The sequence below is a fragment of the Hippocampus zosterae genome, chromosome 13, assembly GCF_025434085.1.
Source record: "Hippocampus zosterae strain Florida chromosome 13, ASM2543408v3, whole genome shotgun sequence".
NCBI lineage: Eukaryota > Metazoa > Chordata > Actinopteri > Syngnathiformes > Syngnathidae > Hippocampus > Hippocampus zosterae.
In genome coordinates, this window is record NC_067463.1 from 15,704,754 (window position 1) to 15,727,910 (window position 23,157).

At 42.5% G+C, this 23,157-nt stretch overlaps 4 protein-coding genes and 1 long non-coding RNA gene across 42 annotated transcripts in view; 3 read left to right on the top strand and 2 right to left on the bottom strand.

The window, feature by feature from the left end:
- The window catches only part of LOC127613845 (uncharacterized), a 65,039-nt gene that overhangs the window by 27,866 nt on the left and 14,016 nt on the right, over window positions 1–23,157 (top strand). The window lies entirely within an intron of this gene.
- Window positions 558–8,163, top strand: knop1 (lysine-rich nucleolar protein 1). 37 transcript variants are annotated; one of them, XM_052084902.1, is made up of 9 exons: window positions 558–702; window positions 1,152–1,226; window positions 1,846–1,908; window positions 1,996–2,565; window positions 2,614–2,661; window positions 2,710–3,498; window positions 3,575–3,646; window positions 6,315–6,383; window positions 6,613–8,163. In XM_052084902.1, exons 1-9 carry the CDS (start codon window positions 685–687, stop codon window positions 6,919–6,921), a joined length of 2,013 nt encoding a protein of 670 aa, XP_051940862.1. In that variant the 5' UTR covers window positions 558–684; the 3' UTR covers window positions 6,922–8,163. The 37 variants fall into 37 exon arrangements, with proteins under 37 accessions (XP_051940862.1, XP_051940857.1, XP_051940860.1 ...); XM_052084897.1 differs by having other exon boundaries at window positions 1,996–2,526; window positions 2,566–2,661; XM_052084900.1 differs by lacking the exon at window positions 2,614–2,661 and adding an exon at window positions 2,566–2,613 and having other exon boundaries at window positions 1,996–2,526; window positions 2,662–3,498.
- exosc1 (exosome component 1) lies at window positions 7,810–13,473 on the bottom strand. Its single transcript, XM_052085086.1, has 8 exons — window positions 13,352–13,473; window positions 12,538–12,653; window positions 12,298–12,372; window positions 10,442–10,530; window positions 10,310–10,343; window positions 10,168–10,218; window positions 9,903–9,987; window positions 7,810–8,461 (listed from the first exon to the last, which is right to left on the bottom strand). Exons 1-8 carry the CDS (start codon window positions 13,377–13,379, stop codon window positions 8,355–8,357), a joined length of 585 nt encoding a protein of 194 aa, XP_051941046.1. The 5' UTR covers window positions 13,380–13,473; the 3' UTR covers window positions 7,810–8,354.
- LOC127613810 (phosphoglycerate mutase 1) lies at window positions 14,220–17,034 on the bottom strand. The gene is made up of 4 exons (XM_052085066.1): window positions 16,673–17,034; window positions 15,711–15,985; window positions 15,140–15,320; window positions 14,220–14,766 (listed from the first exon to the last, which is right to left on the bottom strand). The coding sequence occupies exons 1-4, from the start codon at window positions 16,809–16,811 to the stop codon at window positions 14,597–14,599; spliced, it is 765 nt and encodes a 254-aa protein (XP_051941026.1). The 5' UTR covers window positions 16,812–17,034; the 3' UTR covers window positions 14,220–14,596.
- On the top strand, window positions 17,630–23,081 carry pi4k2a (phosphatidylinositol 4-kinase type 2 alpha). 2 transcript variants are annotated; one of them, XM_052084990.1, is made up of 9 exons: window positions 17,632–18,155; window positions 20,187–20,387; window positions 20,470–20,601; window positions 20,700–20,853; window positions 20,971–21,032; window positions 21,140–21,239; window positions 21,338–21,471; window positions 21,632–21,691; window positions 21,947–23,081. In XM_052084990.1, the coding sequence occupies exons 1-9, from the start codon at window positions 17,817–17,819 to the stop codon at window positions 22,106–22,108; spliced, it is 1,344 nt and encodes a 447-aa protein (XP_051940950.1). In that variant the 5' UTR covers window positions 17,632–17,816; the 3' UTR covers window positions 22,109–23,081. The 2 variants fall into 2 exon arrangements, with proteins under 2 accessions (XP_051940951.1, XP_051940950.1); XM_052084991.1 differs by lacking the exon at window positions 21,632–21,691 and having other exon boundaries at window positions 17,630–18,155.

Genomic DNA, 23,157 nt, shown 5'->3' on the forward strand with positions numbered 1-23,157 from the left:
TATAAAGTGATTTTTACGTTGTACATTATATATTTTTGGACTATAATCTGCGCATTACCGCGATCGCTTGTTAAAGTTATCCGTTTTATTATTTGCGTGAACGAACAGATGTATTGCAGAGGACGCAGCAGCGCGACTCTGTGTGTGTACAATGTTTGACTAACTGGAGACGGGGGCATGTCGGCGATAACGATGCGCTGATTGGCTCCTCTGAACTTAAGGTGTGCCCATACATCAGCGTCACGCATTCAAAATGGATGATTGTGTCAGGAAACAGACGCATGCGCGACACCACAGTGTGCTCACAGCTTCAGCACAGGAGAGCCGCCCACAGACAATTAGATAAGATGAATCGCGGGAGGTTTCGATTCTGTGCAGTTTTGCTCCCGTCTACCCGGGGATCTTTGCAGCTGTTTAACAGCAGAACACCGCAACATGTTAAATGAACATCCCAATGGCGTCCTCAAATAATAGTATATAAAATGCCTCAGACATTGCATTCACCTTTAGTGGAAGAACAGCACTGCACATTCACTGCAAAAAAAAAAAAGTGGACCTACAGCCTTTCGAGTTGAGGATCACTGGTTTAGAGTCTCGTCGTTGCCATGGACACGGGTCATCTCGTCACGACGGGAAGCAGACGGAATCATTTCCGGGTCCTAAAGGTCTCTGTCGTCCACGTGAATGAATGAAATGTGCAAAGTAAGTAGAAGTGTTTTCATTCATATTCTATATTATTAAACTCTCAACACGATGTTATGCTATTTACTTTGCGCAAGGAGTGTAAGACAAGAATGAAACGTTGTCGCTGGCATTAGCGGGCATTTCACAATGCCCGCTATTAATTAACAGAACTGTTTATGTGGAGTTTGCTCGACAGTGCCTTCTAAGTGTCCAGTTAAATTGAATGTTATGTTAATTTACCGTTCCTTCAAGCCTCAAACAAAAGTACAGCAAAGCAATCGTAACTTTCTGCAGGATTTACGTTAGTACGAGCTGAATAGAAGAATTACTTTAAGGCATTCATTAAAAAAACAGTTGTTTTGTTTGTGTCAATCCATCAACGCCGACTCCAACGTTACTGCTTTTGAAAATAAAAACATATCAGGAAAGTAATAAAACTAGCTAACATTGTTTTTTTTTCATTTCAGACGAATTCCGATGAAGTGCTCTTTATTTCTGAAACGATTGCACCTTCAGTCCAGATGACTGTTGTCATTGATCAGGTAATTCACGTAATACACTTCATTCCAAAGTTGTTCACTGCCTGGCCACATTACGAGTTAAAGTAAATTTGCATTTATTAAATGTCCGATCATGCTTACTCTATCGCAATACAGGTGCGTCAAATGTTTTCATTTTGTCGTTGTTTTATATTGTCTTGAAATGTGAAATATGAATTGTATGTGTGAATATATATACACTGTATATACCTTATACATATATATAAAATGAGTAAAGCTATTGGTATTTTTTTTTTATTGCTGTCACAAAAACTGAAACGAGATGGGTGAACAAATAAGCAAAAGAAGAATACCCAAACCCAATAAAAATACCAATGTGTTACGATTGTATTATTGTCAATGTTTTATATTATTTGCTCTGTTTTATTATTGGTATTTTATGTTAAATGTTCTGCAGAGCGCTTTGTTGCAGCTCCGGCTGTTGTGAAAGCGCTATATAAATAAATATGTACGTATCGTATTACCAATAATAGTCTGAAGAACCTCCCTTCAGTGTGAATGTTAATAGATTGAACTGTACAGAGCTGCAGAATCTTGTCAAATGTGATTGCGGTCGTCTCAAAATGTCAGTCATATTCAATTCGGTTGTGTTCCCCAATAGGCGAAGCGGCTTGCTCTACAACGGGACATTGATCTGGAATCTCTCCCAAAGCAGCTCTCAAAGGTTTGTTGATTACACACTTGTGCAATTGTAAATTGTCAATAAAAATACAAAGTATTGAATCTGAAGCTGTAATGGTTCGACCCCCAGCTCTCCACGGCTCTTGTGCAAAGACCTGAGGAGAAGATGAAAATGAAAATTGAGAATCTGACACATGAGAATGTTGAGAAGAAAATCAAGAAATGCAAGAAAGAACCAACCTCACCGACAAAAATTAACGACCCCGCAGTTGCTGACAGGACAGCACAGCGTATAGAAAAGAAAAAGAAGAAAGTAAAAAAAGAGGACTCGGTTGTTGAAGTCCAGGAGTCTTTCGAAGTAGGTGAGGAGGAGAAAGAGAAAAAGAAGAAAATGGTGAATGGTTGTGATATAATCAATGGAAATGGCAAAGAAACAAAGCTAACTGACTGTCAAGAAGGACCTGAGAAAACAAGTCATGAGAAAAAATCAAAGAATAAAACTCATATTAACGAGGAAATTGTTACTCCAGTCGATGAGAACATAGCAAAGGAAGCCAAGAAAGAAAAAAATGAGGTTCATGACAAGAAGGTGGCAAAGAAAGCCAAGAAAGAAAAAAATGAGGTTCATGACAAGAAGGCGGCCAAGAAAGAACAAAATGAGGTTCATGACAAGAAGGCGGCCAAGAAAGAACAAAATGAGGTTCATGACAAGAAGGTGGCAAAGAAAGCCAAGAAAGAACAAAATGAGGTTCATGACAAGAAGGCGGCAAAGAAAGCCGAGAAAGAACAAAATGAGGTTCATGACAAGAAGGTGGCAAAGAAAGCCAAGAAAGAACAAAATCAGGTTCATGATACTAATGGTTATCACGTGACTGATGACAGTCTAGTCGTCAAAAAGAAGATGAATAAGAAACGAGAAAAAGAAAAAAGTGAGTGTAAAAAGAAAAAGCGGAAAGATAGCGAAACACAAACAAAACATGAAACTGTTTGGCAGCAGGAAGAAGCAGACAACGTACTAAAGACAACCAAGAAACAACAAAATAAGACGCCACATACGATTGCAGAGGACAATCTTAAACACAAGAAAAAGCGGAAAAAGATCACAGCGGAACAGGATGAAACAACTGCAAAAAAGAAGAAGAAAACCGCTGAACCGAAATTAGCGGGGAGTCAAGTGGCCACAGAAACACCTGAAGAGGTTTGTGAGCCGAAGCCGAAGAGGAAAAAAAAGAAGAATGCTTCACCGGACAATGACAAATCTGAGGATTCCAATAAAGAAGCAGCACGGGAAGAAAAAGCCGCAAAGAGTGACGCGGGCGTCGAGGAGGGTGAGACTAAACGAAAGAAGAAAGGAGAAAAGGCCAAAAAGAGAAAGTCTTCTGAGCTCGACACACGAGACGAGACTGCATCGACAAAGAAGAAGAAACGAAAAGTAGAAGAGCCGAAACAGGAGGAAACAGTAGACCGGGAACCGAGCAAAAAAAGAAAAAGGAAGAGTTCTGTTGAGGTAGGGAATCACCTGGAGGAAGTGTATCCTGACTCCAGCATGAAAGAGAAGAAGAAAGAGAAGAAGAAGAAGGAGGAGAAGAAGAAGAAGAAGAAGGGAATGAAAGAAGAGTTGGACAATCACGTGGTGAGTGTGTTATTGTTCGATATCGCTGAATGTTCGAGCCGTGCTTGGTTCAAGTGTTTGGGGTTTTGTGTTTCAGGATGTTCCCCACGGGGATGTGGTCTTCTTGTCAGAGAAGAGCGGAAACACTGACGAGCTGAACATCAACCAGGTGAAAATGAAGCACAACGTCGCTTTGCTTTGTGCCGCTCAGAATTCTCACATTCCCTTAACTGCCCTGACGGAGCAACTCAAATCAATTCAAGTTACATAACTCATATATACAGTCAAACCTCGGTTTTCGAACGTCTCGGTTCTCAACCAATTCAGTTTTCGACCAAAAATTTAAATTATTATTATTTTTTTTTAAATGCCTCGGATGACGAACAAATTTCGGTTCTCGAACAAACTGAGCGCTCTTGAATGCGCCACTTGACTGCTCTCGCCTTCCTTACACGAGGAAGTGACGATTCCTCGGGTAGACGAGGAAGTGACGCTTCCTCGTGTTGCTTCCCATTGTCAGCAGATATGGACAATAAACATTTTTATTTTAAAAAGAGCGTGGTTTCGGCTTTCGAACAGCCTTGTGGAACGGATTATGGACGAAAACCGAGGTTTGACTGTACTACTGGCTGATGACTTTTGGTACCATGATGGTTTGATACCATCATGTTACAATAATTTGGTACCAAAAATATCTGTATCCTAGAAACGACAACACTGTAACTCTGTTATACCCTGTCTGCAAAAAAAAAAAACCAAAAACGCACACACAGTAAAGAAGCATTGCACAGTCACAAGTGTTATGAGCAATGTCAACAAAGCATGATTAGAAGACTCCTCTGATTGCGTCAGTCATAAAATTAGTGTCAGTCCGCTGAGTAGTGCACTGGAAGAGGTGTCAATAGGTTTCAAAATAAGAGCAGTAAAAGTAAGTGCAATGTGGGCTGCCTTAATCTTTCTGTCTTGAAAGCATTTGAGCGATCTGCCTTGTGCAAAGCGTCTCATCCCATGTTATGTATACTGGTCACTTTTTGTCCTTTTGCCCATTTGAACAATTTACGTTGTCATACAAAATAAACACTAATCATGATCTTTTAACCCTGGTAGTCCACCGTTTGCGATAAATGCAAAATTATGTCTTTGAATCAACAACACGAGAGAGCTGAAACGTATGGGGGTTTTCTAAAATGGCCGAAATTTCATGACGTCACCGGCTGATAATTCTCAGGCATTGCAGCAATAATAAAAAAGGTTTTGATTCCATAATCTTCACAATTTACATATTTTGGACCATAGAGACCCATTGTAATTGAAAAATATATCAGAAGAGGAGTTAAAAACCATTTTAAATACTGACACAAGGGAGCACAGGAATGTGCAGTGTTGTTCTTCCACTAAAGGTGAATGCAATGTCTGAGGCATGCAAATATTAGTTGACATGTTGCGGTGTTCTGCTGTTAAACAGCTGCAAAGATCCCCGGGTAGACGGGAGCAAAACTGCACACAATCGAAACCTCCCACGATTCGTTTTGTCTAATTGTCTGTGTGCGGCTCTCCTGTGCTGAAGCTGTGAGCACACTGTGGCGTCGTGCATGCGTCTGTTTCCTGACACAATCATCCATTTTCAATGCGTGACGGGCACACCTTAAGTTCAGAGGAGCCAATCAGCGCGTCGTTATCGCCGACATGTCCCCGTCTCCAGTTCGTCAAACATTATACACACACAGAGTCGCGCTGCTGCGTCCTCTGCAATACATCTGTTTCCTGCACGCAAATAATACAACGGATAATTTTAACAAGCGATCGCGGTAATGCGCAGATTATAGTCCAAAAATAGAAAATGTATAATGTAAAAATCACTTTATAATTTATTATTTTATACAATTTGCTGAGGAAGACAGAGGAGGCCCGCACAGAGGAGGTCGGCGGTCCGGTCGTGGATCGCGGTCTGCCAGTTGAGGAAGAGGGCTTTAGGGAGATAACACAACTCATGTGCCACACTATATTTTGAGTTGTGCCACACGGGAAATCAGATCAGAATTTTAGGTTGCAACCAGTGTTTGCATCTCTTGAGCAGAGTGAGTGCGGGTGGTGACAGAAAGCTGAATATTGTCCTTCCAACAACTCGTGGCCATTTTCGCATTGTTCGTGTTCTCTGGTTTCCTGATTCTGGCAACTCCTTTCCATGTTTGTTGATATAGTTCAGGGGTGCTCAAACTTTTTGGATCGAAGATCTACTTTTCGATCAACTAACCTCCCGGGATCTACCCTTACCGGCACGCGCGCGCGCACACACACACGCACACACACACACGCCCTGATGAGAAACGGCCTGAAACTGAGGCATGTAACACATTTTTGCAGCCTGTTAACTATCGTAGCTCACACTTACCGTTTTAAACTGCTTCCCTGGGCCCTCCTAGATTCCTGTTCTTTGCTTGTGCCCTCGGTGAATTGTACACGAAGCAAACTGAATGAGAATAATGACGATAAAAGATAGAGCGCAACAGTTCACAAGCTGCAATTGCAGACTGCTGAGAGCTAACAACTTCCGGTGACGTAATCACGTGCCACCGTAAATTCAAGATTTACCTGCTTTATTTTATTTTTAAATATTTTGGGGGTGAAAATGAGACTGATAAGATGATTAGGGTGCAGTGTACATTAACACAAAAATATATATTATTAACATGTACAAAGACACACATATGGTTTTGTTTTGTTTTTCTCCTCGACACTCCTCGGATCTACTTGGGACCTGTCTCAGATCTACCGGTAGATCAGGATCGACCTAATGAACACCCCTGATATAGTTTTTTTTTTTCCCTCTGTCACAGGAAAGGCGACAGGCTTTACAGATGGAAGTCGATAAGGCCTCTTACCCTCAAAAGGTGGCACAACCTTCAGTCAGTGATCCTTTTTTATTAAGTACTTTGCGTGCAATACCCATCAAATGAGATTATAAAAATAGAAAATATTTCGTAAAATCCTGTATCATCTTACAGCAGCATTCAAATTTAGCTGCGCATTTTGGGTGTACAGGAGAAGTAAAAACAACTCTTAATGTTCTCAGACAAGTGCATTCATTTGTGCCGCTTTTGAAATCATTGCTTCTTAAATCTCATTTCATTTCAGGGGTTTGGTCAGTGGAGCACCGCACAGTTTGAAAGCTCTCAGCAGCAGCAGAAGTTCCTCAGGTTGATGGGCGGCTTCAAGAAGGACTCGCAGCCAGCTGCGGCTGAAAGCCCGAGAACGGCAAATATGGCACTGGGCAAGAACGGACAAGAGCGTCTGCAGCAAGGACTCGTTGAAGAGTTTGAGCGGGCACACTCGCGCCGAGTAGACTTCAACAGCAGAGGTGTGGGACTTGGGTTTTGTGAATCGACCAAAAAGAAATTCTTTATCGACAAGAATCTACGTCGATCTGTCCGCTTTGATGACTGAGTAGCGCTAGGTCTGAAAAAAGGTGGAGTTTGCAGTTTTCAAGATACTGGCAAGATTTGCATGTTGCCTCGAGCTTCACTCTTCAGGATCCCTGACCAAAACCACACGCCCTCACTAACATGCATCAGACATGCTCTCTGCGTAGGAGAGCACCGTTAACATGCTTACCCATGATGTTTTGGGAGATGACGAATTCCATTTTTGTGCGGGTGTGCGTGCTAACCAGAGATAAATAATCTGCCCAAGAAATTACAAGCGCGAGCGTCAGACTATGAGCCACAGACTGAGTTTACGTGGTATGACTGCGTGTGTGGCAGCAATTGGCACACAACTGGGTCACGCTTTCTGTCACAACAGTCCCTGGTAGGCCATTCTTTACAAATAACACTTTCAATGGCTTATTTTAATTAGAGATGGCTTTATGCATCCCTAAACATGTTTTTCATGCTGATTTTTAAAAAATGACGTTTTTCTCCCACGTGTTGTACCGAATAGCTGTGACATTTCAGAAAAAAATGGTCACAGATTCGAACCCTTAATTTTATAAATAATATAATTACAAATAACAATTCTATTTTATGAAAACCTGATGTGAGACAGATTGAGGGTTTGTTTGTATCTCTGCTGACCAGCGTAATTAATAAAATACAATTAGCGGCATACCATGGGGCCTGATGATTTTTCAAAAGATCATTGTAGTAATAATGCATTGTCAGATCATGCAGATAGTTTTAACATTCAACTTTTTGTACTGCAAACTCCAGCGTTATTATTTTAAGTGTTGTCTTCTTTCAGTTACATCAAGCGTTTCCTGTAAATAAACAAATGCTACACCACTATTCTTTGGATATTTTTTCCAACTGTGAAGATGCAATCGCAAGGCAAAGCTTAAGAAAATTCTTTTCATTTCATTTCATTCTTGCAAACATCTTCAGTAAGACAAGTGTTCATTTCAAAAAAATATTTTCTCCTTGTGTGTACGGAATCAAGTAATTTAACTCAGTGAAACTGAGACAAATGGAATCGATGGTGTGTGCTGTGGAAAATGAGCACCAAAGATGTACACCAAGTCATGCAATGGGCCATTTTTAAAAGTAATTAAAATGCTCTTTAATGCAGGTCAGACTGCAAGATGAGCCTTGAGTTTGTCAGTGGTGCAACTTAACGGCCATAAAAAAAAAATTAAAAAGCAGTGTGCTTTTACTTTGTGTCCATTGTATATTGCAATTGACTCTTAAGTTGCATCTGTGTTTCTGAGATGTTAAATGTACGGGAAAAATACTACATGCCAAAGCAAAACGTAATAAGCGTCCAAAGCACATCATCGATTTGAATACATCCAAACAAACAGGGAGGCCTCCGAGTCAGCCAGGGATCGGGTGAGGGGGAAGCTGTGTGTTCCTCGTGAAGACAATCAAGTCTCAAGTTTGTTGTCACGCGTGCAGATACTCTGGATGGACCCTTGCCACTTTGCGAAACTCTTTGCCATGCGTCAGAGGACACTGCATCTCGCACCAGCTGATTGGAACCATCTGAGCACCTGGTTTACAGGGAAACGTGACAAATGTGATTACATGAGACAAGACAATGCGATATACTTTAGCCCCAAAGTATTCAGACAGTTCTGCAGTATTTAGCAACAATTTTCAATACATTAGCACAATTTTGAGAGGTTCAGCTATTTGAACAAATACACCCCTCAAAAATCCATCGCAGTCACTTACTGCCTGAAAGTCGACAGCACAAAATTCTGAGATTACTTCCAGGAAATGCTTTGCCCGACCATCAACCTGTTGCTTCTTTGTAAGTCTTGCTCCCTTTTCGTCTGCATATTAATTCTCCTCAAAACCACTCGAATATACTGTAGGTCGGGGCCAACAATTGTAAATGTCAAATATAATATGTACTGTTGACAACGTGGGCGGCACGGTATTCCAGTGGTTAGCACGTCGGCTTCACAGTGCAGAGGTACCGGGTTCGATTCCAGCTCCGGCCTCCCTGTGTGGAGTTTGCATGTTCTCCCCGGGCCTGCGTGGGTTTTCTCCGGGTGCTCCGGTTTCCTCCCACATTCCAAAAATATGCATGGCAGGCTGATTGAATGCTCTAAATTGTCCCTAGGTGTGAGTGTGAGCATGGATGGTTGTTCGTCTCTGTGTGCCCTGCGATTGGTTGGCAACCGATTCAGGGTGTACCGGGCAGTAGGTGTACCCCGCCTACTGCCCGGAGACAGCTGGGATAGGCTCCAGCACCCCCCGCGACCCTAGTGACCCTTGACCCTAGTGAGGATCAAGCGGTTAGGAAGATTCATTAGGAAGATGAATGAATGAATGAATGAATGTTGACAACGTCCAAGCGACACACTCATCGGAATACAGTAATCACATGGAATAGACGGCCAATTCCGATGTTTTGAAACAACTCCTTCAGTTGAGTGTTTACACACCTTTACTGATCCGACGCGCATATTTTATATTGGAAAAATCTATCTTACACCACAAAATGCTTGCAATATACACTCCAATCATTCATGACCCTCTAAATTCACTCACAAATCAAGTTACTCAGTATGAAATCTTGGCCTGGTTCGTAGAACACAGAGATGACAGTCTCCTTGAGGATGCCATGACTTCTTTTGTGAATGAACGGCAAACCGGTGGACACACGGGTTTAAGTGGACCTTCTCCCATCTAGTGGAAGAGCATTTAGTAAATTGTTGTGTCCTTTTATACCATTGGCATAGTAGTGGCACAGTAAATGACCAAAGATGTGTCATTTGTTGTGCATAAATCATGCTTTAGGGACCAATTAAGTGAAAATGGAGAATTTCATATGGCTATTTGCAATTCTATACCACCACACTAACTAGACTAATTCATTTCCCGAATCGCTGAATAACTTCATTCTGTAAATAAACTTGTTAACTGGGTGTACGCACCACCGTTTGGTCTCAAAAAGATGCTGCAGACATGTTAAGAGTTTACCTGCTTCACTGTGGGCCACCACCACCCCGAGTTCATTCTCAGCTGTGGTCAACAGGTAGTTGGACTGCACATCGCCCAGAGAGATCTGTCACCGTCCAGGTCAAGAGGACGACAACATGGGAGAGTCTTGTGGTTTAGCAACAACGAGCTCAATAACACTCCATTAATTTTTAGTCCTGCTCTGTCTGAAGCTTCGACACTTAAATACTGTATGTGATATGATAACATGCATTATCAAACATTAAAAACACAAAACAAAGGATACCACTTTCGCTAGGACAATGTCTCCAGGCCTAAAACATTTGTACATCTCCACCTGCAGAGGGAGATGAGGCCCAAAAATTAATTAAATTGTGAAATCCATAGAATCTGTTCAAAGCTACAGCTTCGGAGTCTTTTATATTAACCTTGTCTTTCTCTGTTGCCCGGACATCTTCTTTTCTGAGGGTTCAGAGAAGAGTCATAGTTTTGTAATACACTATGAATGACGAGGCGCTGAAAATGGATTGATTAGCTTTTGAAGTGCATTTTAGACGTACCTGATAGTTCCTCTGAAGCGGTCCTTCAGTGGTGTGGACCCGACATAAAGTATATGAACCTTGGCAAACCTGGGATTGATACTAGTTACCTGTCCAGTCAAAGAACAAGGCTGTGTCACTCCTTCATGAACACTTACTGTATGTACAAACTCACAAGTGCACGTAGGTATGGAATCCAACACAGTTTTGGCTCGATCACGGATATGTATGCAATCCTTTTCGGGTGGGTTTTTACAGTACACAGGCAACTCTGAATTTGGAGTGGCCTATCTTGAGTGTAGTACCATGTTGTGCCACGACAAGGTGGGCAGCACTGAGGGTTATTTCAAGACATGCGTGACAAATAAGATCAAGAAGAAGATGACACCCCTTCAGTGTAACAGTACCATGTTTTGCCGTCATAATATTCTTCTGTACAGAGCAGAGAGGATACAGTATACATGAGAAGTATGCTTGCTCTGTGTGTGTTAAAGTAGCATTGTTGGAACGTTCATAACTTCTTGCTTGGCTCTCGACGAAGGCGGACGCTTTTGCTTTCTGCGCTGTCCCCCACCCCACCCCCACCCTTCCCTGCTCGCCACTCAGTCCTTGTGCTGTCTTTTGTCTGACTTTTCCTAGCCTCCTGTCGTATTTTCATTTTAAAAACAAACATGGAATTGGTTGGCTGGTCTCTCTATGCCATCGACAACATTTTCTCGATGAGAAGTGCAGGCTGTGGGGGGCCTACTTGCCCCTCTGGGACTTTTGCTGCTTGGAGGAAGCGGAGAATGGTGTGCCTGTCAACACTGTCCGTTGAGGATTTGGACGACATCTACATTTTCGGCCTTCCGATAACAGGTATGCTGCTGTTTGGTGTGAGCAGTTTCCTGATCTATTGAAAATTCAACCGACGGGAGCGGCTCTATTGGACGAGGCTGCCGGTCTAAGGATGGCATAACGCGGATGTCCAACACTCAGACTCAGACTGTGTTCAACCACAAACTGTTGCGGGTTTGGAGCGTCACAGCCGGATGGTCAACAACTTGGAGAAAACTGGAATCCGTGTTCAATTACTGACTGAAATCATGGATTTGGCTGATCGACGCCACTAAAGAGACATAAGCCACGGACTCAAGACCGTCTTAAATTCTTGGGCAGCCTGCTACCAAAACAACATCTGCTATCTCGACCTTCCCCTGATGAAAATATGCACAGAAGCTAGTCCCCCACCATTACCCCCTCCCTCATACATTCCCTTGATTCACCGTCTTCATTGTTTATGTCTTGTGACCTGTTGTAACTGTCATATGCTTGTGCAGGAGTTTTTTTGCCTCACTCAAATTATCCTCAAAATGAGGGTAGTTCGAGCGTGGGTTTTTTTCTCCCTCTCTCCCTCCCTTGTGGTTTCTTTCTGACCTTCGGTTTGAGTGAACGCTGGCGCGTTTTGGCTGCCGCTGCTCAACCCGTATTGTTTTGTGTTTTTTGTTATTGTAAAGTGTCCTTGGGTGTCTTGAAAGGCGCTTATAAATAAAATGTATTATTATTATTATTATAATTGTTGTAACATCTATCCTAATATCAGTTCGCCATGCCAACGCGTTTGCATTATACTGTATGTTAGTGTTAAACAAGCAGACTCATTCCACATAATTATATGGCTCGGTTGAATATTTACTTGTGAAATATGCCACGCTTAATTCTCTTTTGGTTTATGTGTCAGAATTTACAGTTTCAGTTTTTGCTGCATCTGTTTGAAGCACACCAATTAATTGTACACGTTGAATGGTGGAGTCCAGCGATTATTTTGTTTTCCCATTATAACAATAGGACAAATGACAACATCTCACAATTAACAGTTGCGGGTCACAATGAATTACCTTACAAGTGACAATTGCACCAACATCTGGCAGGAGTTGGGCTTCCGTTTCTCTCACGACAGAGATGACTGGTAACTTGAAAAGAAGACCAGAAACAAAACATTGCAGTAACACTTTACCTGTTACATTTATTTTTTTTCCATATTTATTGTTAAATAGCCGGAGAGACATGTCACATTTCCACGCGGCAGAATACCTCTGCAGTTTCGTCCGACCGCACAAAAGCGATAAAGCTCTCACCTCCTCGCCTTCGTTCTTCTTGAGCACATAGCCTGCAAGTGAGGAATAAATGTAGTCATGCCTCAGGTATACGCCTGTGCCAGGAGTACAGTCTTCAACACTGCAAAGTTTATCACCTGAATACAAACAAAAAAGAACACTCTTAGTGAGAAGAAAAATATTGATGAGATCTGTGAATGTGTCTGTGTATGTGACTGATACTAAAACTACAAATACTACTTAAACAGAAAAAAGGGGGGTTGCCAACAGTCAGCCCGACATTCACTAATACAGTATCAGTGGAATTAACATAGCCGCGAATCCTAAGAGTATTTCTCTACATATCATTTATCTATACATTGTTGTTGTGTTTAACATAAAATTTCTCCCTCAACCCAACCAAGAATTTCAAATAAGCCAGAAAGGAATGCGGTAATCCTGCCTGGGGCGATGGGCAGGGCTGCTGATGGTTAAACCTGCCGTGGAAAGTAAAAGTCAACAATCAACTCCTTAACAAGTAAGGCTAAATTACTCCCTTGTTTATCGTGAAACGAGGTAACAATTCTGCAATACAAACGTAAATACTGTACTTGGAACACAGATTTCAATGAGTACCACAAATCCAAAGTGCCCACGCGTGGTAGTTTACAAGTATTATTTAGCATAGCTTAGCCCTTCAAGCGACGGTTTGAGGTTTTCCAGGAAATGTCACCTTAAACAAATTCAGATCTGGAGATTTCAGGCTCCTGAAGCTATAGCACATATTTCCACACTCAGGTCACCCTGAAAATGTTGGAGCTACAAGGGTTACTATCAACAAAGATAAGAAACTCACCAGGAACACACAGCTTCATGGGTGACATGTTTGAGAGAAGAACTGCACACGAGGCGATTGGTCGTGACGAAGGGTTGAGATCGATCCTGATTGGTCAGTTAAACGATGACCATGTGACCCATAAAGACAAACACCCACCAGTTAAAAACATTGCTGGGTATAGACGATCAAACCTCGTCGTCATCTTGAACCGGGAGTCAGAGCCAACTGTGTTTGGCGCCAATAAATTAGAACTCGTCTACATTTTTTCCCGGTTTGTGTTTGTTAAAAAGACCAGACATACAGTTATGATGCCAGACACGTGGGTAATTTTATCATCTGGATTTTCATCATATTAGCTCTAAACTCATTTAATCAACCAATCAAACTTGTTTATTTTTCAATTATGTTATTTACTCACTGCGCCATTTTGGACTCTTGTATTTATATTGTTTTATCATACGATCAGTAAGTTATTGAATATTCTATATGTTTTATATATAACAATACATCTTCATAGAGCGCTTTCCCAACAGCAATGCATAAGAACATATATTTTGTATATTACAATGTATTTTATATCAATGCTTTTTACATCAGGGTCTAATGCATCTGTTTTTCAGTGCACAGTATTTTTTTTTCATGCCATAGACACATTTCATAGGACAGCTGTCGGAATTTGTAATGCTATTATCAATTATGTCTGTTATCAGTACATTTCTAAAAAGTGAAATGAAATAAAAAGAAGAATTGGGCAGCTTTGGAGGTGTTTGTTATCAGGAAATTGTTGGAGTTTTTTTTTTAAATAAAACATCAGAACCTACATGTGAAACCGGCAGTTCTTGTGCGGTTATGTGATAGGCATGGTGGGAAAAAAAAGTACAAACGCTCTTTAACACGTAATAGTGCCGTGCATTTATTATTTTCTGTGTCACAGCAAGAACAAGTGCAAAGTAAATTAACGGTAACTTGCTTTCAACAACAGTGTTACTGAGGGATAACAGGACGTTAAAGCCAATGTCTAAGATGAACATTTTGTTCAGTACATACATCAAAATATCAATACTCTAAAACTTTGTATGACAAAAAATATAGATGATTATATTCAAACCTCGGAGTTAAACATGGTATGGTGTTTGCATGTGTGTTGCTCGTGATGGTGACAACACTAATTCGTTTTTGACGAGCTTTTTTTTATTTGTTGTTTTTTGTTAACTTAACAGCACGGCATTGCTCTAACGATCACCCCATTCACTGGAGCAGAGTTTATTTTTTTGCTTTTCCCTGAGCTGCCACAGCAGCCATGGCTTTCTGTACAGTCTCTTCATCTCCCAGAAACTGCATGGGTCCTATGGGCTTCAGATTTTTGTCCAACTCGTACACAACGGGAATACCTGTAGGAAGGTTCAGCTCCATGATGGCCTCCTCAGACATACCTGCAACATGATAACAAGTAGAGCTTACAACCTAGCAGCATCATTTGTTATTGAACTCACCAACTGCACTCAAAGTACAAAAGCCTTACTCGACACTCTGTGACTAACATTCAGGCATACTGGGCCATTTATTTAGCTGTTTTATGATTATCATTTTGGCCACTGTGCTTGCACCAGTGCATCTAGCAACAAGTTGCTCTTTGGTTTCACGCTCATTTACATATTTTAGCCCAAAATTGAATTGCACAGAGTATGTCTAAACTGGACATTTGCAGAGAAGTTGGGGGAAAGTGGAAAGAACAAATTATTTTTGAGAACCTTATTCATTTATGAATTGAGTCATTGTCTGCACAAAGCTCTCACACATACTTACCCTCAAGGTGCTTGACAATGCCTCGGAGACTGTTGCCATGGGCAGCAATCAGCACCCGCTTCCCTTCTTTGATCTGTGGAGCTATTTCATCATTCCAAAAAGGAAGAGCTCGAGCAATGGTGTCTTTCAGACTCTCACAAGTTGGAAGCTGGTCTTCTGTCAGATCAGCATAACGTCGGTCCTACAACAAAGGAAATACTTCTATGCAGTTTATTACTTTATAGTCATATGGCACGAATCAACATGTCAGTTACACAACCTGTTTAAGCCTTGATTTGGCCACATTTTATTTGTTGTTCTGTCAAATAAGTGCTTTTTCCAATATTCCACCTTCCGCCATTTGTGGAAAAAAAGTTAATTTCAAACATTTTATTTACTAGGTGCTTCTGAAAAACCAGTATGATCAATAGACCGAATTTTACAGTATTTTATGTCACACCAGACACTGGCACTGATGTCATGCAAAAAGCAAAGGTGGCGTATTGCTCGAGTTTCTCTTACGGCTCTACTGTGGGTGTTTTTAAGATCGCTACACAAAAAAGGCTAATTAAACGGTCTCTTCCAGAGTAACCTTGCTTATGGTCTGATAGAAGTCATGGCCCTCATCCATGGGTGGGGGAGGGATGTCAAAAGAGCGCCTCCAAATCTTGACTTGGGCTTCTCCGTGTTTAGCTGCCGTTTCAGCCTTGTTCAGGCCAGTTAGACCACCATAGTGGCGCTCGTTGAGGCGCCACGTCCTGTGCACTGGCAGCCACATCTGGTCGATGCTGTCCAGAACAAACCACAGAGTGCGCACGGCCCGTTTCAGAACAGAAGTGTAGCAAATATCAAACTCGTAGCCAGCATCTGAGGAGAGATAGAGACAAAGACAACAATCGGTTTCAGTACATGTTTTTCTTATACAAAGATGTGTACAGTTTTTGGGGTTTTGCAGTGCCTCTACCCATACAAATGTTTTGAAGTCATACATTGGTTTGGTAATCCAAGACCCATGCTCTCTTAACCAAAGGCAACTCTTTGCATTTGATGTACTCACATCTTTTAAATAAAAAGCAATTTTCAGATTCAAAATGTATTTATTTTTGCTACACGCCTAGTATTTACACAGTTTAAATAGTCAGCATACATTAGCGAGTGTGAAATATGTACAGACACTGTATATCATGATGCAAAGCAATGATTTATCAAACTGCAATTGGATGGTGTACCCAGGCATTCCCTCCATAGTCATTTGGGAGGCTCCAAAATAACCGTGACACGACTGAGGGCAGGCGGTATAGAGAATGGATGGATGTTTGATTTGGCAAAGTGAGTCGTAAGATATTGCATAGATGCTTCTTTCTGTAAAATTGCATGAAACGTAATTTGTCTACAGACATATTCAATAACCATCCACTGTATACCACTCTCTTCCAACGCTCTGGGCTCATAACCTATTCGCCCCATCCGGCCCAGTTACATAAGGACAACCTTGCAGTGCTGTAATCCAATGGCCGACAGAATGGCCGATTAGGACGAGTGACATGACTGCACCTTTCAAGGCCTGCCCTCCTCTCTTGGCCTCCTGCTCTCCCGTCTCGCTCAAATCCGCGTCGAACCATCCGCAAAAGCGGTTTTCCTGGTTCCAGCAGCTCTCTCCGTGGCGGATTAGCACGAGTTTGTACGCAGCCATCCCTATGCCGATGTCCTCTGTGCTATATTTCCGGAAACTTTGGATCAAGTGACTCCTCTTGAAATGCTGCAGCAGCGAGCACAGGATTATCCTGGGGTGGCTGCACACGTGCAGATGGTTGCAGATAAGTAATGAATTCGCCTAATGAAGTTCCAAAAGACGCTCGTGTCTTGCCTGAATTTGACAGCTCTCTCTTCTCTACGTTGGATTCCTGTCGACTGTGACCAATCAGGAAGCGAGCTGTGCTCGTAGAAGAGGAGGAGGAGTCAGAAGGAGGATGGAGGATGCGCACAGTCGCACGTCCACATGCCCACAGAGCAGAAAACAAACTCGTTTGCGTTGTGGAACTACTTTGTATACTATAAATGACTGTATACTTGGTTAAAACAGTTGGCTGAATGTCATGTTCAGTAGGCCGAAATTTCAAAAAACAGAAAACGGATGTCACACGCGAAAACCAAAATAAACACATTTAATTTGATTACGGTATGTTCAATATTTGCAAGTGAGACGTTTTCTACAAAGTGCGGTAATATAGCGCTGAAAATGTGAGGTTATGTAGAAAATGTTTTACAATCCTTATCATTATAAAATTACTTCAAAGCTTTGTGTTTACAAAGCCCGTGTACTTTCGGTACGCATTTTTCTCACATTTTTATCGAAAGCGTTTTTATTTTGGAGTTAATTAACGACATATTTTTACGCTCTCACGTGTCTTCCGTGGGTGAGTTGACTCTGCCCAATCATACTGAGAGAGTAGATGATTGACAAAATAATTTGATCGCTGATTGGTTGATTATCAAAATACCCAACAGGTTCCGCCCTTTCCCGGAAGCTGACAGTCATCTGATTTTCTTTCTTACTCTTTTTTTTCCAGCTTCCTAGTTAGCTACCTCACCTCCAAGCAACCAAAGACTGTGATACTTTATTTCTCAGTCTTTTTCGACTTTCCGGCTTCTTCTCCGTACAACGAACTCCACGAACTTCTCGCCAACCTCCAGAATCATGGACGAGACGAGTCCGCTTGTCTCTCCGCTCCGTGACTCAAATGATTTCAGCTACGGTCCGACAGAACCCACCAGCCCGCGGGGCGCCTTTGGAGGGACGCCGGGATCTGTGGTGCGCATCCCTGCCGGCAGTCCGAGTCGCAGTCGGGAGAGACAGCCTCTCCTGGACCGGGACCGCGGGACCTCGCCGCGGGAACCGCACCGGAACGAATTCCCGGAGGATCCTGAGTTCAGAGAGATTATTCGCAAGGCCGAGCGAGCCATTGAGGAGGGGATCTACCCAGAGAGGATCTACCAAGGATCCAGTGGCAGCTATTTTGTCAAAGACTCACACGGGGTAAGATGAAGGACGTCCAAGCCACAGCTTCTCGTTGGAGAGCTCATTTTAAGGAAGTGTTAGAGGGAATGTTATGAGGACTTCTTTTCACATACCGGTAGTTGTTTCTTCTTGGAGGCCTTTCTCTACCATGTGATGACATGACATGACAAATACTTCAACAAGCAAACCATTTTAAATACTGTCAGTTCAATAGTTTAATATCTTAATATATGTTGTGGTGTACTATACACAGTGACTTGCAATTGAAATGTGTCATTGGGGAAGTCACTCAGGCATTTACTTTACTAAACGGAGTAGCTTTGGATCATACCTTTAAATGAAATCAACATTTATTGTGTTTGTGAGCCCGCTAAAGACCTACTTATGAGGCCTTCATCGGTGGTCTGGCTTTACAGTTGTTCAACTAAAGTAGATAAAGAACAATGGCATTCGAGTCATTTCACCAGACTCATAGGGTTGTTACGATATTGTCTCGTTGCAATCCTGGGGGGTTTCTTTTCTTTTTTTTTCTGAGCATAGAACAAAGTCCCATGCATGTTATCGGTTGTGAATTGCTGCACCAACTCTCATTGCTTGAGTTGGCTAGGAATTGTTTCATTGGACCAATGGCGACGCTTTTCCTCAAGTCTACGCAACAAAATTGTGTTTAATTTCCCAATCATACACGTTCAGCGGCATTCACCTTTGATGTGCTCCGCTGGAGCTGACCTGTAAATGTGTTGCACAGCCCAAGTGTGCCATTCCTCCATAGACTGCATGTGCATCTGTGATCGAAATCCTGAGTGAGAAGCACGTGTTCGCCGGACCTATTTGTGTTTAGCATCGTTTCCAATGTAAGATATTATATTTTAGGTCCAGTGCCACTTCTTTTTTTTAAACTTGCGCCAGAGTAACAAATCCTCTCCATTGAATGTCTAGGATTTTTATCCCCCAAACCCAGTGTACGCACGGTTTCTTTACTCACTCACCAAAGCGCTTAGTAGTCATGTGCCTGCTCTCTTGGATGTAATTCTCCTATGTCCATGTTGGATGTTTCAGCAGTGTGTTGGTTACAACAGCACTTTCTACCGGGGTGCCGTGAAAGAGCATCAGAGGTTCTGGTGGAAACGACAGGCAAACCAAATACATTTACTTTGCTTAGATGGCAAAATGTAAAATAAACCTATGTACTATATTCACCTGTTGCCAGACATGCACTTGAGGAAGTAAGTCATGGCCTCCTGCGATTATATCGCTTTGTTCAATTAAAAAGGCCCACGTTTCACGTGGAGTAAGTCAGTTAGTAACAACATTATTTCATTATTCAAATTGTTTGACATTTTGGTTTGGTGGTGTGCCATGTGATTTTTCACAGGTAAATGAGTGTCTTGACTCTATAAAGTTTGGGAAACTGTTCATCATCGTACAACAGGTCAATGAACTCACCATCACAAATAAAAACATTATTCCAACTAAGGAACAAATAAGATAGCCAGCATGTATATTGCCAAAACAGCAACGATTGAATACATTCTCAAATTCTAACATTAGCAGTTGCCTCAACTTCACTGTGCTAGCTCAGCTTAGTGAGCGATGGCAACATTGAATCATCAACAGTTGCGTAATTACTTGTCACACAGCTCGTGAAGCATAACATCAACATAAGCATTACTTATGCATCGCCACCCCCCACCCCAAAAAAAACTAACAAACACGATATGCCCCGAGTCTTCATGTCTGTTTATGTCAGCTTACATCACAGAACTCCCTTTGTATGTACTCTCTATGAGATCTTGTCTTTTGTTTGTGGGAGGTCCTTCTTTTGTGTGAGATTTGTCGCATGATGTCATGTTTGCTGGTGGTCTCGAGTTTCGTGTGAATTGAGATTTCCTGGAAATTTCAGTTGAATTTCAAATTGGATGACATTTTAACAGAAATGTTCCACGGGATATACTGTAAGTACCTCATATAAATGAATTAACTATTCACTGTGAAATATTGTCCTTAAGTATGCGAATTCTATCTTTTCATTTTCCTCCCCCTTTTCAGAAAATCATCGGTGTGTTCAAACCTAAGAATGAAGAGCCCTATGGCCAGCTTAACCCCAAATGGACAAAGTGGCTCCAGAAACTGTGCTGTCCCTGCTGTTTTGGTCGCGACTGCTTAGTTCTCAACCAGGGCTACCTCTCAGAGGCCGGTGCTAGTCTGGTGGATCAGAAACTGGAGCTCAATATCGTTCCGAGGACCAAGGTAGACATGCGTACACATTTGTGATAAATGTCGTATTGACCGAAGTCAAGAGATAGCTGCTCATCCGTGTGGCCCGTTGTAGGTGGTATACTTGGCGAGTGAAACATTCAACTACAGTGCCATAGACAGGGTGAAGTCTCGAGGTAAAAGACTCGCCTTGGAGAAGGTACCAAAAGTGGGTCAGCGCTTCCATAGGATTGGACTTCCTCCTAAGGTAAACTGGTGCACTTCTTATTTTAGTCCCCCCACCCCCTTCCTTATGTGACTACAACATGATAAACTATGAATGGACTTGTGTTGTTGTTCCTCCAGGTTGGCTCCTTCCAGCTCTTTGTGGACGGATACAAGGATGCAGACTTTTGGCTTCGTAGGTTTGAAGCCGAGCCTCTACCGGAGAACACCAACCGTCAGCTTCAGCTGCAGTTCGAACGCCTCGTAGTCCTCGATTACATTATCAGGAACACAGGTATGTCGTCGAGTCACCCGGCTCAGCTTGTGTCCGTGTAGTCATCGTGGTCACACACGGCGTGGTCAGTGACAGACTCATCGTCACAAGATTAGTTTTTCTTCTGTTCCGTTTTAGACAGGGGAAATGACAACTGGCTTCTCAAGTACGACTGCCCTATGGACGCTGTGGGGAACCGGGTGAGAGCACCACACACGGTCTTCCCCCTGGAATGTTTTTATCAATGTCGAATTGTCATTTCTGTGTCGTCTGTCCACCTGAATCGCCACCCAAACCATCGCGACAGGACACAGACTGGGTTGTAGTGAAGGACCCAGTAATTAAGCTGGCAGCCATAGACAATGGTCTAGCCTTCCCTCTCAAACATCCTGACTCCTGGAGAGCATGTAAGATCACGTTACCACTTCCACTCATCCTCAGACAGCTCTAGAGAAATCAAGATGGGTCGACTGACTGTCACGAACCTACTTTGTTTCATATCTAGATCCTTTCTACTGGGCATGGCTCTCCCAGGCCAAAGTTCCTTTCTCCCAGGAAATTCGAGAGCTAGTCCTACCAAAGCTCTCTGACCCAAATTTCATCAAAGATCTCGAAGAGGACCTCTATGAACTATTCAAGGTACATTCAAAGTACAGTGTGAATGAATGATACCGGACTTTGCTCCCACGGCCCTGTGATGCCAGGAGCAACCTGACTGATAATGGGGACAAGCGCACACTGCTCTGTGTCCGCATACACGGGAATGTTTTATATTTCACATGTGCATGTTGTCCCGCAGAAAGACCCTGGTTTTGACAGAGGACAGTTTCACAGGCAGGTCGCTGTCATGAGGGGGCAGGTCAGTTGTCAGCATTACCTTGTCACTGCATCACAGAAGGCCGGATTATACTTTTACACACACCGCTTAATATTAATCTGTCAAGGGACCCAGAGCCAATATAATTCTGCTTACATTAGCTGCACACTAGAATCAGCCTCCAAGCACACAATATGCCCAACGTGTTAAATATTCAACATGTCGTGAAGTTTTCATTAGGTTGGGCGGGTGACTCCATGACTTTGATTTTCATCTCCACCCTTTCTTTATTTAAAGATTCTGAACCTGTGCCAAGCCCTAAAGGATGACAAAACACCCCTGCAGTTGGTCCAGATGCCCCCAGTGATTGTCGAAACTGCCAGAGCCCCCCAGAGAGCCAATAGTGAGTCGTACACGCAGAGCTTCCAGAGTAGAAGACCTTTCTTCACCTGGTGGTAAAGGGGAGCACGCACTGGGAGGAGGAACAGCAGGAAGCGAGAGAAGCGAGTACACCTTTTGTCTCCTGGAAATGGATTTCATCGCCACCGTCCCCTCCTTCTCCAAATAGACACTGCAATTAAAAAAAAAGTGAGTGTGTTGGCTCGAGAGATGAGGCAAAAAGGGGAAGAAGTTCACACCCTATCTTCCTGTTTTGCCTTGGTGCCTTGCTTGAATGTGAAGAAGTCTGAATTTTTCTTTCTTGCAAAGAGACGTCAGGCTTTTCTATTGGAGTCTCCAAGGGACACGTGTGATCGCCCACATGTGCATGCCAATCAGTCAAAAACAAAAGTTGTCTAACTGAAGATGGGAGATGTCTCGTCCCACGTCGATGCTTTCTCCATGCCGCTCTGCCTTTTAACATTCACCCGTATATTCACCACTCCCACATGGTTTAATTAACCGCACTGGTATGGCCTACCAATAAAAAGTCTTTATTATGATTAAGCCCCTTAAGGTTTAGGGAAATGGACACACTGTGCACGTCAACACGGTGAGCACGAAATGTGAAGCGGTTTTACCACTTGTAATAGATTCTCCCTACAGTTGACATGAGATTTTTCGAAGTCACGTATGTGGGGTGACGATGATGGAGAGCTGAGCTACCGATCGGTATGAGTGCTTAAAGGCGGCGTTGGTCACGCTGAGATAATTCCTAGCCTAATTATTCCACTTTCACCACTGAATTCGTTGACCAGTGAGGAAGGTAGAATCACCCAATCTACATCTGCCAGAAGAATCAAGGAGATTGTTGTTGATTCATTGGCTTCTGCTCATGGCTTCATTCGCTATTTTTTTTTTTCTTCCTTGTCGGGTGGAGCCGCATAAAGTAACTTCCTGCTGTATAGAACTGACAAATGTATTGTGACAATGCACTGTATAATTTGTATGTAATATTTAATAATAGATTATAATAAAAAAAATCTTCCATTCATACAGGTACATTTTTGCATTAATCAGCATGTCAGAAAACCGCTCGAGCACACTTCACCGGCATGCAAATTGAGAGA